Genomic DNA, 17,480 nt, shown 5'->3' with positions numbered 1-17,480 from the left:
ATGGCTGTCACGGAGAGGAAGGGAGAGCATCCACGTGGCTTTTTACTTTGCTGACACCTTGCCGCTTGCTGCTGCTCTTCTGCCACGCCATGGGGAACTGTGAAGGGAAGCCTGACAGTGGAAAAGTTGGTTTAAGAGCAGCAGAAATATAGGAAAAAATAAGAAGTGAACAGTTCACAAAAATGTATTGCTGAGGAGGAGAGGAATGAAAAGAGGGAAAGATAGCCGTAGACCCTTGGGGTTTTATAGCATGCTGCTGAGCAGGTCTCCTGAAGCTTTCGCAGGTTGTGTTGAGGCTTCTGTGGGCATGTGGTAGCTAGGTGAGTGCTGCAAGATAGCCTTTTAGTGTGGAGTGGGAAGGGGTCTGCCCTGTGCCCTCCTATAATCACAGCAGGAGAGAACAGTGCAGAGGATCACAGCTTTCAACTGTTACCTGGCCGTGCACCATCTTTTTCACCTGTGGTGCAGGATATTGACCTCTAGCTGAAATAAAGGCTTTGGAAAAAAATCAACTTAATTTTTAAACCTTATTTTCCCAGGTCCTGGCTGTTCAATTCCTGTTCCTGCAAACCAGTCGTTTTGGACCCGGGAGGAATACTCTCTTCCAAAACTTCCTAGAGCATCTCACAAAACCATAATCCATGACAATAAAATGTGGATTGTTGGAGGCTATGTCTTCAATCATTCTGACTCTCAGAAGGTTTTAGCGTGAGTATAAACCTAGATAATAAAGTCTAAGTAGAGGAACTTAGATTTGAGAATTATTTTTAGAAAATGCCATCTGACTTGCTGTGCTTTGGCCTACACTCCATCTCCGGGGAAAACAGCAGTAATAAAAACTTAGGCTGACGTTTGAGGTGTGAGAAAACACTGCTAAGGGGTGCTAATTTTGGAAAAGTAAAAGCGTAAGATTCCTGATGTTCAGTGAATTTTTGATTCATCTGCTTCTGACAGCATTTAACTATTCACTATATATTTCTAGGCTAGCTTCTAAATTATATCTGGCCTCGTATTCAAAGAGGGTAGTTTTGCTTCTGTGTTATTAGCCCTTCCCTATATTAATCTGTGTGACTTCAGAGTGTTTGGCTCCTTAATTAATACATACAGGTGACTGTGGATGTTTATGCATAGTGGATGGGATACCAAACAGGGAGTGGCATTTAGGATGATGACATTTATGCAATTAGTTGAGGAGATCTAACAGTAACTAAGATATCAAATAGTAATTGCGTACCAAACGGAAATCCCCCTTAAAAAACATTTCAGGCTTCCTCTTGAGCTTGATAGTATTTGGGCAGATTTAGGCAAAAGCTGGGTTTTTTCCCAGGGATACCCACATACCTCGCTTTCGTGGACCTAAGCGAGAGCTGTGTGTTCTGCACTCGCATCCAGAGGTAATAATTCTTGTGGGGAGGTTAAAGAAGAGCTGAAAATGCACACTTAGTTGTAGAGCAGCTGCTGATTACATCCACAATTTATTCTTTCAAAGTCATGCCTGATTTTTCAACAGATACCCTGTGGCTTCATTGAACACTTCTCAGAGATGATTTTATCTTATAAGGCTGTAAGCCTGGCGACTGTAGTTCATTCTTTTATCTAAAAAGCCACAGGCCATTGTCAGGGCAGAGGGTTTATCTTGTTTCAAGCTCACATAAAAAAATATGCTTGAATGACAAAGACATAATTAAAAAGTGCCTTTTAAACACTGGCAGGGTTTTTTTTTTATCAAGTAGTTCGAACTTACCTGAGCTTAGGGTAAACTTTTTCTGCTCTTTTGGGTGGATCATGTGGTGTAAGTTGTCACAGCTTAATAGACAATGCGTTAGCTCTTGGTTTTGCATGGGAAAGAAAACTGAGGGTAAAGGAAATCAGTACGTGGACGTTAAGTAACAGAGCAGGCTTGACTGGATTTTTTTAATCCATAAGTAGTCTGTGCATGCTTTGTGCATGCTGAAATCTTGGTAGGACTTTTGGTAAATAATTTCCCACAAATCCTGGAGAAGACAAGCAATAATTTTCTCCATTTTAATATCTACTTCTCAGAAAATTAATCCAATTTTTATTATACAGATATGATCTTATTTCTGAAGAGTGGCTTCCACTGGACAATACTGTGAACTCAGTAGAGATGAGATATGGCCATTCACTGGCATTACACAAGGTAAGTTCAGTGCTGCAGACTCATCTCCTGGATGATTTCTCCCTCTTCTCCCCCTACGCCCACCCCTTTCCACAGATCGGTCTTGCTTTGGGAGCAGCAGTTCTCCTTCAGAGGCTTGTCCATGGATATCCCAGTCTGTGTAGTTGTACTCCAGGGAGTCCTTGGACTGGTATCCTAGGAAGTCCGTAGTTCCTTTGCTTGTGTGTTCCTTCTTTGCCCTTTTCTCAGAGGTTTCAAGGCTGACTGAGGACAGTGAGTCCATTATTTCCTTTTTACTGTCTGTGCTTGCAAGGCATGCCTGATGGTTAGAGTTTGCTGGGGTTCAGCTGGTTCCCCAACTGCCTTTTGTGTAGACCGCATAAATATTTTTATGATCTCCGTTGTCCAGGGCACCAAAGCAGAGCTGGTGAATTGGGGATTTTTGGAGCCTGCTCTGCTTCTGCAGTAGACCCGTGAATCTATTCTTCCAGTGTCTGAAACAGCAAGTGGATTTGACTGTTTCTTAGCTCGTTTCTCACCTGCATGCCTTGCTGTGGGTGCAGGCCATGTGAAAGCAGAATGGCAAGGTCTTTGAAAAGGAAATGAGCTAATCCTTTACTGACCTTTGGTTTTGGAATCTTAATTAGCTCATCACAGTGCAAGCCTATATAAAGCTTGTAATTATAAACACTTGAAAAACTCCACACAGCACCGTTCACAAACAGAACACTTGAACCTGAGAAGGATGGAAATTCTGAACTGCGAGGGCTCAATGCACATTCTGCAAGTAACTGTTCAAAAGCAGGGTATGATAAGTGGGTTTACCATCAGCGACGGGCAGTGCTTCTCATGAATATCCCAAGAAGCACCAGCAATAGTAGAGAATTTCCCTTTCCAAGGTTACTGCCTTGTCAGCAGGGAAACAGGGCTCCACCACACACTTTGGTGGATTCATGGCTGACTCTGAGATGCCTGGAGAAATCCACAAAGGAAACTGAATAGAGTTTTGGAACTTAGCTCTTACAGGATGATTAGTAAAAAAAAAACCTGTCTCACTATCCTGGCTCCCTTCTTTCCAAAGGGTCCTCGTTTTTTTTCAGTGCATTTACGTGGAAGATAAAGCTTTTAGTGTACAGACACAGAGGAATTTCCATCATAAACTGCCTTTCTTACCAGCCACCTTCTGCTGTTTGCATTTTCAGGCTATGGGAGGGATTCAGCTTGCTTATTAAATCACCTGACTTCAGGTGCCTAACTTTTGGGTGCCTTCAGGAACCTCTGAGCATCGTTTATAGTGAAAACAGGTGTAGTCAGTACAGGTAGTGAAATGGGGAGAGCAAGTCAGCTCACCCAAAAGTAGGCACACCTTCCCAGCTTTTGATCAGTTGAATTATTCTCCCGTCTCCACTACGTTTTTGTATATATTTAGACACTCAGCTAGCATACAGGCACCTAAATTTTGATGTCTGTCATCTGAAGGTCAATCCTGCCCCACGCACCCCTTCCCCTCCATACCCTGATGTAGGGTGAATTGTGTGTGTTGAAGGTATTCTGACAGCATGGACTGGGGTACAAACCCTGGCAGTCATGGTTGCTTTCATATCAAATGTGACTGGTGAAGTGGATAAGTTTCTCCTTAAGAGAGGAGAAAAACTTATGCTGAGAGAAGGTGAAATACACTGACTTCATTATTTACATATTAGCTGTTTCCTAAATGGCAAACTCGTTGGCCTCATTTGAAATCTAACTTTTTTCAGGATGATATATACATGTATGGTGGAAAAATAGATGCGACGGGGAACGTGACCAGCCAGCTGTGGGTGTTCCACATTCCCACCCAGACCTGGACTCAGGCAACGCCGAAAGCCAAGGAGCAGTACGCTGTTGTTGGCCACTCGGCACACATCGTCACCCTGCAAGACGGCAGCGCGGTCATGCTCGTCATCTTTGGGCACTGCCCTCTTTACGGGTATATCAGCAATGTCCAGGAATACAACCTGGGTGAGTGGAGCCCTACCTACCATTGGCTTCAGTTTGAACAGTTGGTTTGAAAATTATTTAACTGATCCATAGTCAGATAGCAAAACAAAGACAGGTATGTTCTCCTTCTATTTGTATTTATGAGAAGTTCAATCTAACTTCCAGTGTTTGCGTAACACAGTGAGCAGGCAGCCACGTGCCTCCAGCTTTATACAGTTCGTTAGGTCCCAAAGACAAAAAAGCTGTAACTGAGAGACAAAGCAGGATAACCCTGAGACAATTTAGATTAATCTTCCTCTCTCCCTCTGACAAAGCAAACACTTTTGAAATTATTTTTGTATCCTGCGAATCCAAGAATGGCTCTAAGAATTCAGACCAAGGCTCCACTTAACCTGATACCCTGTCTCCAGTAGTGAGCCAATGCTTGGAGGAACAGGGAATGAATTTCTGGACTCCAATATCTCTGATATGATCTGGTCCCCATATCTCTGGGAATAGTCTATACTCTGATTTTAGGATCCAGAGATTTCCAGTATCACCAGCTGAACTGAACTTCTACCTAACTTAGCTGCTCTGAAATGGCTCTCTGGAGGCATGTCCCTTTCTCTGCTGACCAGGTAGAGAACATAGTTAAGCACAGGAAGTTCACAATGTGAACGTGCTGGTTATTGTCAGAAACAGCAGCCCTATCTGCACTTTCGATCTGTTATCCTTGTGCTTCACTTGTCCTGATCCAGAGGATCTACTGGAGCCTACTCTGGTTCACTGGTATCCACCTGAGCGAGCTTTCTTGCTCTAGGAGAGAGCTAGAGAAAACCAGGATGTGTGGGGCAGGGATTTGTTTTCCACTGTTCTATTTTTCCCGCCTGTGATCTTGCAGGCTATTCAGTTCCTTTTGCCTTTTGTGTGCCTGATCTGTCCTGGAGTTAGGAAGCCTCTGTAGGCTTTCATTCTGCACTTCCTACAGAGATTTGGTGTGTAATTTAGCATTTTGTTTCAGTTGCCATTATATTACATCTAGAGTGCTTCAAACCAATGTTATTTTAGTGAGTGAGATATAGGACCATTAATCACATATTAGTTTTTAACTGCAGTGTTCTTCACAGTCATGCTTAACTTGGCTTCAGTGCTGTCTGGCTTTATATACATATATATATATATTTAAAAAATAAAAGTGCTCTTGGGTACCATTCCAAATCAAGCCATGGTGCTGGCATTTTAATGTCATTGAAATGCAATATATTATTTCTGTACTTTTTATCTCTCATTTACTTAGCTTGTCTGCAAAATGTAATAAATGACTGTAGAAGAGATATTTCTGGTCTACTAAAAAATACTTGACAGTACTTCTTGACAACGAACTTCTTGAAGGAGAATATTTTTGGATATGAAGTGTTAGAGACAGTGTCTAGATCTGAGTCAAGGGAAACCCAATTTGTTTCACCATGAGATTTGTTGATAAGTTATTAATGGAGAGAAATTAACCATGTTTTGTCACTCACACTTTTCATTTCTCAGCCACAAATACATGGAACATTTTACAGACGAGCGGAGCTCTGGTGCAAGGAGGGTATGGTCACAGTAGTGTTTATGATCCAAATACAAGATCAGTTTATATCCATGGAGGTTACAAAGCATTCAGTGCCAACAAATACAGGCTAGCAGATGACTTGTACAAATATGAAGTTGATTCCCATATGTGGTAAGTAGTTTTTCTTCCTGCATACCACCCCGTGATTTTTGTTTGTAGTGGACAAGAGGATGGGGAATTTGATAAGGGTACAGTAGTACGTAGTTACCTGCATTCAGGATAGACAGTGTGCTCTTGTACCTGCTATTTTTATGTCCCTTTATGAGTAGAGAATCATATAATCACATCTAACCGAGGCTGTGAACGAGCCAAGAAATCCATTTTAATCTATTGTTATATTAACGCTGAAAAGAAAAATATTTGATGGGATTTTCTTGCCAGCAGTACAGACTGTGCATATGAGTGCAGTTACTGCAGTCAAGTGAGTGATAATTCATTCTGCAGTTAAGACCGCAAAAGAATTTCTATTATAACCCCATTTTCTTCTGGCTCTGTAACTGCTTGAAACGTTAATTTCTTAAGCTGAAATCTTCTGTCATTTGTTTCTGCCCAAAGGTGAGTTTTATTTAAAAGCTCTAGCAAAACTTCACAACTTTGAGCTATAGAGGTGAAAGAAATTTTCCTCAATTTTGTGTTTGTCTTAAAGTTGTTTCTAAAGGCTCCTGACAAACAGGAGGCTATGTTTTGAATTAACACCTGTAAATTTGAGTCACGATATCGCCTTTTTTTGAGAGTTTAAAATAGCTTGTATTTCTGCAACAACTGTTTGTGAGTCTATACTGATGAGTAAAGTAACTAGTGACTAATTTCCAAACACCTTCCTTCCTTCTCCGTTGTCCATGCAGTCATAACCACGCTTCCTTTCTTCGTTCATTTGATCCTCCACTTCAGCTGTGGAGCGGGCAGATCTGGCTGAATAGGCAGAAAATGTCACAAATGTGACAATATTCTTCCAAACCGCTGCAGCACCAAATTCCTTTCGTTGCATTTCTTTTGTCAGTCTGGAGAGGACTATCAGAGCAGGCGCCTTGCAGCGAAGCACGCAGGAGTGTCTGCTCATCTTTATCTGTAGGTTTTTTGGTGTCATTGACTCTGTAGCCCTGGCAGGGACAGAGTCATGCTCAGAAAGCCCCCGTGTGCTGCGATACCGCTGCTAGTGCATTAGGAATGGGTCCCTGGTCCAGGTCGTTGATACACTGTTTGCTGAATATTTCATTGTGGAAGTCTGGGCTTCAGTGCAAGCTGCATTGGGGATGCTGCGGTTCCGCAGACCTGGTGTGACAGCCTGCAAAACCGTGACACTGCTCCCTGGGACGCAGATCTGGCCGCGTCGGGATTTTCCTGCAATCCCACCCGCTTGAAATAGTAGGGAAATTCTGCAAAGGGTGACGCTGTGTGTGCAGTGCTGTTAATTATGCTGGTTAAAGGTGAGGTCAGTGGCAAGTATGATTAATGCTCCCCATGATTTAGTCACGGATGAGGCGTTGAGTTTTGCAGGTATTAAGCTGCGGGGCTCCGTTATCGGCAGCTGCATAGATGTCCTTAAAATAAGTTTTTTAGTTTTGGGCAACAAGTGATGCACAGTTGGAAAGAATTCTTCAGGTTACTATAAAATCAGAGTTACTATAAAATACAGGAGCCCTCCCAGGCAGTGTCCATATCAGCAGGTTTAGCAGACTACGCTCAAAAGCCCAGTTAGTGTGAAAACTTGATAATCCCTAGGGAAGGAATTGATGATTTTAAGAGCCATAGCTTTGGAAAGAGGCTTTCATAGATATATTTCTCCTATAAACTGGCAAGCAGATGGGGAGATGAGAGAACGAAATTACAGGAGGAATTGAACAGTCTGGAAAGGAAGTTGTTAAATATCTCATTAGGAAAAGTAGTTAAATACTATCCCCCCCCCTTCACCCTGCACCCCCTAAACCACTTCAACTTGCGTTGTAGGATTGTTTTGTCTCTGCCAGGTACTAATCAGTTTTATTAATACATATATTTTTCTTTCTGAAGGACAATTCTTAAAGACAGTAGATTTTTTCGCTATTTGCACACGGCTGTGATAACAAGTGGAACCATGCTGGTGTTTGGAGGAAACACGCACAATGACACCTCCATGAGCCACGGCGCGAAGTGCTTTTCTTCAGATTTTATGGCATATGATATTGGTAAGTTCTTGCGGAAATAATAATAAAAAAAATTCTTGGATATACAAAAAGAGCTGTCTTCAAGAAGACTGATTTACATGCTGGGTATATTATACCAAATGCTACTAAGCATACTGCAGAAGAATGTGTAATCAGGAGAGGCTCATTTAGTTTGCTACACATTACCAAGCAAATGAGCTGGCGCAGTGATTTCTAGGCAAATGCAGCAGCAGTTATTCGGTCAACAGTTTATACACAACCTTGGGCATTAAAAATTATTTCTTAAACAGAAAGCATATTGTTATACTGTCTCATCTGTAAAGCAATCCTGATATTCTGAGTGTGTTTTAACCTATGATTTATCAAAAATGCAGGCTGTTAGGACAGTTACAAGCACTGGACCCTGCTGAAGCTCAACTTGTACGTTGCAGGCTCTTGTTTTAACGGCAGGCTGGCTGACTTGTCAGGCTGTGCTGTTTGTAATGTCAGTTTGTTTATACGTACGCTTTATAAGCATAAATATCCCCCTAAGCGCTATTTAACAATAAAGCCAAACGATTAGATTTTCTTTGGAAGGTTTGGGGTTTGAGGAGTTTGAAAAGCCAGAAGAGGGCAGCATTTATTTGTGAATTTTGAGTCCAGAGATGATGCATTTAAGAAGAAGAAGAAAAGAAAAAAGAGATTAAATTATATAAAAGAAGGTGCATGCACATCCAGATAATTCAGGCTGGAGAAAAACACCATTCTGTACTCATATCACATTCTGCCTTCTGCTCTCAGAATTCCTTAAATGTTGGCTCTCGTGATTGTTTCCCTGAAATAATCATGTAAACCTGAATTCTTGGAGTGGCTGTCCACTGTAATGTCACTCCTGGTTTGTGAAAGGAATATGCAAGCAAATGGATTGCTTTCAGGAGCAGGGTTTGGCATCGTTGAGCCATTTTGCTGTCTGTTACAGGGATCATTCCCTTCTGCTTCCTGTGATTTCAAGTCATATCCCTGTGGAATTTATTGTGTGCGCCTAGCTGGCTTTATTTTGAGTTTTTTCTTGAAGAAATAAAACGAGGTATTTTGACAGTGATGGAAAGAGTAATTTTTTTAAACTTGGATAGCAATAGTGATAGATTTTTCTTGCTACATTTTGCTATCTTCCCTGACCCTTTGAACTCTCTTATTAGGTATAAAACACAAATTGCATTAATTTGACAAAATATGCCGATAATGATGTTCATTGTGATTCAGTTTAGTTAACAGGCAGGTTCCTGTTACATAAACACTGTATTCAACTTGCCCAGTCCTTAACCAGTTTTACACTGAGAATTAGAGCTTGCATTGATGGCACTTCACATGACAGGGATGAGAGGTGTTCTGGTGCTCTTGGGTACCCTCATTCCATAGGGCAGAGACTCTCAGGCTGGGAAGAACAGCTTTTTTTCCAAAAAAAAGTCCACTTTTTCTATTCTTTCCATGGCAGGACACCTTATGCACAATTTGCCTTATCCCATTGGACCAGGAGCACTACCGGGAATATGTTAGGGTGTTGGCTGATCATTCGCGTCACAGCAGAAATCCCAACTTGGTGGTTCTTCATGCATGATCTCTACAGTAATTATATTGATCATATTCATGTTGGTTTGTACGAGAATAAGCCCGTAAACTGTGGGGAAGCATTGTAATTATCAAAGACCATTGTGGCTGTGCCACTGTAGATAGATATGGCCATCACATCTTTAATATTAACATGCTTATGTGTGTGTTATCTATCCCTTGATGCTCCCAAGACTCAAGCTACCCAGGAGAAAAGCAAGCAGCAAGGTCAATTGTTACTGAGTGCCTTTGGAGGAGAGGCTTAGTAATTGGTGATCTTAGCATACTATAAAAGTAGGGAGTATCTGGCTAATTTGCTCATTTTTAACATCTTGTTGATGAAGGTAATATCTTAGTGATCATAGTGATGGTTAGAAGACTGGAGAAAACGAAAATTAAAATGCAGTCTAAAATAAAGGCTTCAAAAACAGGTCTTCTCTTTAACTGTTGCCATTAAAACTTATTTCTGCAGTAACTAGTTTTATTTACCTCGTCAAATTTTTCTGCTTTTCTCTCCTCCGATTTCTAGGCTATCAGACCACATGCATTGAGTGTTGTGAGGACATACTATCTTCTTTTCTTTTTGTGTGGGATGCAAACAGATGTCGCTGAGATATGTGCTGAGCTTCTCTGGAGGTTTAGCAGATTAGGTAGATCTGAGAATGCATTAATGCTTCTCATCCTTTTATCCTCCACTTGACCAAGTTGGGGCTTATTCAATCCAAATTGTCCAGGTAATGCCCAGTTTTGGAAGGTTTCAGGACAGCAATCCAGCTTTCTCTGTGCACATGCGTTTCTTGTCGCTTCTCAGGACAAGCTTTCGAATTGCGTCGACGTTCAGGTTGGGTGAGCACTTGGGTAGAGCAGGCTCACAGTATTTTTCCTACGTTCTGCACGCTGCAATGACTAGTTAGCACTTCCTATGCCCAAAATTGGTCTCTCTGGCCTCTGTAGCAGCGTTTCCTGCTCTGCAGCAGTTTTGTGGTGGGTGGACAAATGCCTCGCTTAATTCTCTCTACCTCCTCCTGCCAACAATTCAGAGCAGCAAAGGAGCCGAGTGAGAGTTGCAACCCTTCCCTCGCTACATGTTCATCCCCAGGAGTGAAAAGGCAAGGGTTGTGCTTTCCGAAGGGTCACCTCCCTTGCATATGTGTCTAAAACAAGAATAGAAACATCATAGGCAGATTGTCTCAAAGTGCAGTTACTGTGGTTTAATACTTTCTCATTTCTAAAGAAGTTTTAACTTTATGGTTTTTATAAAATTCAGCATGAAATATTCATGTAAAGGCTATACTCATATAATGATCTTTTCTCCCGACAGGAGAGAAATTAAAACTCTATTTACCCCATCAGAAATTCAGTTCTGATGACAAACACAGAAAGGGGATGGATGTTTTCATAGCATATATGTTCTGTTTGAAGAGTATATTTAATAAATCCTGTGCGTTGTAAGTTTTAGGCTTGACTTAGCTCCTAAGTCAGGAAGGAGAAGATTCTTTGTCGTTTCAGAATCATTCATTTTTTCCAGTACTTGATTTTCAGTTAAAGATGGGAAAGAAGCTTAGAAAGCAAAACATTCCAGGCCTTCTATTAATCTGGAAAAATGTGTTTCTTGGCCTTACATAACTCACAACTTCCTGCATAAAAAACTGCCAATTGCTGTCCAATTTTGCTGAAGTCTCCTGTTAAACATTGGAACCATGCGTGCTTGTCTCAGGAGTGATGCTGGGCTAGGTTAAATTCTTTGAAAACTGAGCAAACGATGTTTAAAAAGAAACTTTCAAAATCACGATTTATCAAAGTATTAAATCTAACCAACTGGGTCCTATGTCTTTTATTTATCAGCGCTCTCGAAGAAAAATTTCTGCAGGAGCAGAGGTTAGGATCAGTTGTTTTTTTCGCAACAATTCTCCGATTAAATTTGGTAAAAAAATTAATACGGTTGTTTTTCTTTGCCCTCTCACTTTATCCACGTACTAGTTTGGGTTGGTGGACTTTTTTTTTTTTGGAGGCTCAGTCCACGGCACAGCAGTTTTATCTTGTATTAAAGAATCCTCCAGTATTTGAGCGCTCTGTAGATCTTTACAGCAGATTGACTTTTCTGTCTTAATTGCATAAATTGCACACAACTGCCTCTGGGACGTTAACCCCCCAAGGTGATCCCATTCGCTTGGCGAAGTTTAAGTGATAGAAATTGGAGTGACTTTTCCTGCTTTTGTTCCTTTGGTTGCTCAGTGGGTTATATGTTTCTTAGGTTGTTTTTTTTCATGCTGCCTAAAGGAAGAAATTACCTGAGAAACCGAGTAAAAAATGAAGCAGAACTTATAAATGTTATGCTAATAGAAAAAGATGGAATAATCTCACATTATATTAAAAGAGAAAAACAACCACAAATCCTTAAGCTATGATGACTGAAAAATATTTTTAAAAACATGGATATCTACCCTCTAGGAACATAATTGCAATGGAAGAAGGAAAAAAAAAAAGATAAGTCTCTGTTCTCAGTGATACTGGTTTGGGGCAAAGCTACAAACGATTCACATATAAACAGATAAAAACTGAACTTGTTATGCAGTGAAAGATTCCACTAGTAAAGGAGAAAAAGCAACTCAGGCCACTGCCATTTAATTACACATGATTGCCAAAAAGCTAATAACCCCTTCAACACAATGCCCTGAACCTTTCCTTTTTCATGAACTGTTTAGATGAAGGAGCAGAGCCATTACCTCCTTCCTTTCATTTTTGTCATACCGCGGCAGCTGGGGTGAAGACTAAGTCTTAAATCTTGCAAAAGAAGATAACACAGCCCCTTTGTAAACTGTCCTGTTTCACTCAAGATTGGCATTTTGGTGGTGGGCACAATGGTCTCTCTGTAGTTATTAAAGTACTTTGGGGTCTTTCAGGAAGAGATGTGCTACGTAAGTTGAGTCATTAGTTATTCTGAGAAACTTTTATGGAACGAGCTTTCTTTAATCCTAGCTTGTGATCGGTGGTCTGTTCTTCCTCGCCCGGGTCTCCATCATGACGTGAACAGGTTTGGGCATTCTGCCGTGCTCTACAACAGGTAAGGTTACACACAAGCTGGGGCGTGTTGGCATTTCTCATTCCTCAGTGAACTTGCACACCTGTGTGTATCGGTGCACATCTGTGTTGATGCACGTAGATCAGTAACACGGAGACCAGAGAGTTGAGGAACTGTTGCAAACCTCTCAAAGTTCTCAGATCTTCACTCTCGCGATGTCTTTAGTTTCTGCCTGTTCCTGTCAGCCCTTCTTCACTGGACTAAACTGTCACAGCTCACTGCGTTCTTTCAAAAATTTGTTTTTTTCATATTTCTATTCCTTTTTCTTACTTACATATATATATTTTATATTTCTTATTTATTTCATAATTTCATAATTTCATTTATTTCATATTTGTATTTCTTACTTAGCTGCACTGACAACTTTTGTCTCCAAATCATACTTTCCCTCATGGTTTCTAAATTTGTCCATGTTTCAGTTTACGTAGCTTACCCTGTGTGTGCTTCCTATTTACCGTTCACGTGATGTACACTATTTAGGTGAAATCATAGGTGAGATTTCTGCCGTTAAGTGTTACATCACTGTAATAATATCTGTGCTTTCAGGTGAACATCTGCTATTGTATTTGAGTCTGTGGAACCAAGTTTGAGAAATGGTATTTCTTAGGAGTCTTTTGTTCTGGTTCCTTTATCCGTTGAGGATACTTTCTGTAAATCATTATTTAAATTACGTTACGACATTATTTAAAGCTCAGTTTGAGCCAGGCAGATAACTGTTACTGCCTTTAAAAGGAAGGTGTGCTTCTAGATACTTTTTTTGTCTCTAAAATCTCACTCACTGTTAGTTTCAGTGTATGCTGAATACCAGCTGTATGTTTGCTCCCACGAAGGGCAATTAAGCTTTTGCTTTAGTTCTTTCCTAAAATAGGATGAAAATCATATTAAAAATACTTATTATTCAACCAAAACTTTTATTCGGTTGCATTGACTCTTCTTCACTGTCTTTTTAAGTGTACATTTACAAACATGGATGCACAAGGTTTTTTGGGTGACGTTTTTGTGTAACTAATGAAATTTGATGTTTTTCCTGAAGCGGTTGTGATACTAAAGAAAGTTTAAAAAAACACCCTCGCCCCACAGCAAATAATATTTTGTTTTGGGTTTTTTGTTTGTTTTTTTTTAGTTGACACAATGACTCTGCTCAGTTGCTAACAGCCATGAAAATAACTGTGGTTTTGTCACAGCCGTGTGGCAAGATGTGACAACACTGAATTGTTTTGTCACAGTTTCTGAACGCTGGTTTAATGGTGTGATACCGTCTCGATTTTTAGCCTTCCTCTCTCTCTTGCCACTCTTCTTTAGAGGAGGATCCCACACGTCTGCAGCATTTTATGTATAGACATGCTGATCGGGTGACACCCAGAGTTTTGGCTGAAGGGGAAGGTCAGTCCATGACCTCGGAACGGTTTGACTCTGTCTCAACACCCACGTGTTGAGATTCTGTGGTTTCTCTGAAACAGTGGAACTTGACTGACCTTTTCTTTAGTGCCTTCCTGAACCAAGAGCTATTTATTTGGATTTATACATGCTGGAATGTAATAAAGCACCTTGCTCACAACTTGAATCACATTGACTTGCAGCAGCGCGTGGTCTATAAACACGGGCACAAATACTTATCTCTTTACTTAACATTTGTCTAGCACCATGTATGTATTTGGAGGCTTCAACAGCCTCCTCCTCAGTGACATACTGAAGTACACACCCGAGAGATGTGAAGCTTTTGACAACGAAACGGCCTGCTTGCGAGCAGGTCCTGGTGTCAGATGCGTGTGGGCTGCCGCTCCTCCTCGCTGCGTCCCCTGGGAAATGGCGACGGTAGAGCAGCAGCAAAAAGTCTTTGAAGACTGCCCTCCCAAGCCAGGTATGTGTCACGTTCTTTCTGTTTCCCTTTTCAAAAGGTGTGTAGGGTCTTTTTCTTTTCCAAATTCTGTCTCACGTTAGTTGTATGCCATTATCAGATCGAATTTAAGTTGGAGGGGCTGTAGTTCTGCATCCATATGTGCCCTGGGAGACCTTTCTCTGACCAAGTGGCTGCAGTGGCTTGGAGATGTTTCCACCTCCTTCACCCTGAAGCTGCTTGCTCATTAGATTTTTTATTATTATTTTTTTTCCTACTGTACTGCTTGTACTTACTTTCCTATCCCAAACAGACATCATCAGTCAGGAATCAGGCCTGGACCATTGCTCTGTAGATGTTTGCTCCAAGAACTGACCTTGTGAGAGCCAGCAATTCGCTGATGAGCACCACGGGGCATGGGAGGGGGATCTGGGTCCTGCGGCATTATCCTGTGCTCTTCAAAAGAGACAACAGGAAGAGTGTTTTAAGAAAGTTACTTTATTTCTCCTTCTACAGCATTATATGGATGGGGCATACAAAAAGAACGTTGTTTTAAGGTCTGATTCCTGTGTTCTCCCTTACGATAATTTTTAAACAACTTTTCAATGCTTTATCCCGAAGCATTCGTTGCTCTGAATTGAATTATATGAACTTGATTCTGTAATAGATGGCAGCCTTTAATTATTTAACAGAAATTGATGTAAAGGGACATTGCTTTGATGGGCTCTCAATGTACAATAAATTTTCACAATACACAGGCGATAAGCAATTGGAAAGATGAAGTGGAAAGTTCAAGCTTTGCATGATAACGCTCCACATAATTGAAGGCCAGGCTTGCAGCAAAATGGGCCTGCCATGGGAGATGTTCACCGTCCTTGTGAGATGTCCTCTGGCATCATTTGCATGTGCATTGACTGAACATGCACGCCCGGTCTTAGTTCATGCGCTTCCACATCTTGGTGCATTTTCTGGTGCTGTGTTTTATGCTTCCTTGGGCACTAAAAATGATTGATGCTGCAAATGAATGCAATTTTCTATCAGTTCAATCACATGAAAGTATCTGATTTCCTAAGTAGTCGATAACGGAAAATCTGCAGGCACTACTGTTTGGTTATATCTTTTGCTATATATAATCAAGTTCTTAGAGCTCTGTCAGGAAATGCCTGTTTTTGGTCATGCAGGTTTTTTTCTTTAATAGTTGTAGACAATGAAAAATGTGATCAGATTACAGACTGCTATAGCTGTACAGCAAATACAAACAACTGTCAATGGTGCACTGACCAGTGTATCTCAATGCATAACAACTGCACAGAGGAACAGGTAAAGTCTCTCTAATACTTCTGTAGTTTAATTTTCGCCTTTGAAATAGCAAATGTCCAGATGCCTCCTTCTGTCAGTGTTATGACCCTGTTGTTTCGTTATTTCCAGTGCTTGTGTACCTCCGAGCTGCTAACATGCTTGAATTTCTTGTTTCAAGTTGGTCCAAGGGCTTTTCCTGGGACTCTCCACTTAAGTTAGGAGGATGGCTAAGGGCAGGGGAAGAGGTGGTGTGATTATTCAGTAAGGCACATAGCCATTTGCGTTTGCTATCCATAGAGCCTTCCCCTAGGGAAAAACCTAACCCTTTTGTAAAAGCTCTAGTAAGGAAAGTGTCAGGTGGTGGCTTGGGGGAATATCTTGAATACACAGTACAGGCTACATCCAGTGTCACAACCTTTGAATATGTAAGTTGCTTTGTAGGTCTGAACTGTGAAGTTTAGTCTGGTAGTCATAGTCATATAAACTGACATTGGTCGGATGGGAAAAAGCCTCATCTGTGCTATTTATTTTAGGTTCCTATTACTCTATATGACAATTGTCCTAAGGATAACCCTGCCTATTACTGTAACAAAAAGACAAGTTGTAAAAGCTGTGCCATGGATCAAAACTGTCAGTGGGAACCTAGGAATCAGGAGTGCATCGCTTTGCCAGGTACGTGTTGGTTCTATTTGTGTAAGAAAAAAACCCAAATTCACCCAGTCCAAAAGTTGTGGGTGGTTTTTTTTTTTTCTTCTCCACCCCCCCCCCCCCACACCCCACACCCCCCCCCGCCAAATCTGTAATCTTTCAGTGCTAAGCTGGAGTAAATAATGTTGTTTAATCATACCGGCTTTGGTATGAAACTTTTTTCTAGTAAATTCAGAAAGTCTGATGGAATATTTTTCAGTCCCAATTGTCTGAAGAGGAGTACGATCATTTGTATAATTATTAGGCTGTATTTCATCTCTCTCTTTTCATTTGATAAAAGCAGTACTGTTGATATAATAGGCTTCTGCAAGATATTAGATTTAATAATGTATGCTATTTAATTTTAGAAACCAGAATTGTGCAAAAGCGTAATGGCATATTACGAATTACATATGGACGAATTAGGCAAATAACACCTAAAGTGTATAAGGAAAATTCTCTTATTAGAGTGTTTCCAGTGGGAGCCCACAGGAGTTGACTATTAGTCCCCCTGTAGTAACGTGGCATTTTTTTCCCAGTGACTGGGAGATAAATAGAGCATCTCGAGTGACTGGCATTTGCAGTTAATAAAATATAGAGAAAGGGAAAAAAACTACACAGACAAAAGCTTTAAATGGGCATGGAAAGCCTTCCCCTAGTCACTCTGATAGGTCTGGGTGTGTCCAGGTCTGGCGTTTGCTACTCTGGAAGAGTGGAAAAATGAAGAGACTTTGGAGAAGACCCGTGAGAGCGAGAAAAACATCTTTTAATGAGATAAAGAGCTTGGTCTGTTTAATTTCTTGTAGAAGAGGGGGCGACTTGATCATATGTGTAAAAAGCCCATCTAAAAAACTGACACTTGAGAGCTTTTCAGTCTGTCAGATAAATCTAAACCAAGACTTTGGAGATAGACATTAACTCTACGATTCACACTGAAAATGTCCATCACGGGTTTTTGTAAGGGTAGTTATGAGTGGGGGAAATAATTACCATGAAGTATAAGGATTTCTTCAGTAGTAGGCATGGCTGTGCTCAAAATGAAACAGGGATTGATCCTGGAAGTTCGGTATCGTGGACAGGATTAGCGCAACAACCCTCTTGTGTCGCAAGGTATCCTAACAACTGCGATTGAA

At 40.9% G+C, this 17,480-nt stretch overlaps 1 protein-coding gene across 1 annotated transcript in view; it reads left to right on the top strand.

Annotated features, from left to right (window-relative positions):
- Window positions 1-17,480, top strand: part of ATRN (attractin) — a 159,176-nt gene that overhangs the window by 55,620 nt on the left and 86,076 nt on the right. The window contains exons 6-14 of the mRNA XM_059817858.1: window positions 540-708; window positions 2,071-2,161; window positions 3,898-4,141; window positions 5,639-5,822; window positions 7,722-7,876; window positions 12,422-12,506; window positions 14,165-14,385; window positions 15,560-15,681; window positions 16,194-16,332. Of these exons, the coding sequence (XP_059673841.1) occupies window positions 540-708; window positions 2,071-2,161; window positions 3,898-4,141; window positions 5,639-5,822; window positions 7,722-7,876; window positions 12,422-12,506; window positions 14,165-14,385; window positions 15,560-15,681; window positions 16,194-16,332 (1,410 nt within the window). The remainder of the gene's footprint in view (window positions 1-539; window positions 709-2,070; window positions 2,162-3,897; window positions 4,142-5,638; window positions 5,823-7,721; window positions 7,877-12,421; window positions 12,507-14,164; window positions 14,386-15,559; window positions 15,682-16,193; window positions 16,333-17,480) is intronic.

The sequence above is a fragment of the Gavia stellata genome, chromosome 5, assembly GCF_030936135.1.
Source record: "Gavia stellata isolate bGavSte3 chromosome 5, bGavSte3.hap2, whole genome shotgun sequence".
Lineage (NCBI taxonomy): Eukaryota > Metazoa > Chordata > Aves > Gaviiformes > Gaviidae > Gavia > Gavia stellata.
This window is presented reverse-complemented; position numbering and strand designations above follow the sequence as displayed.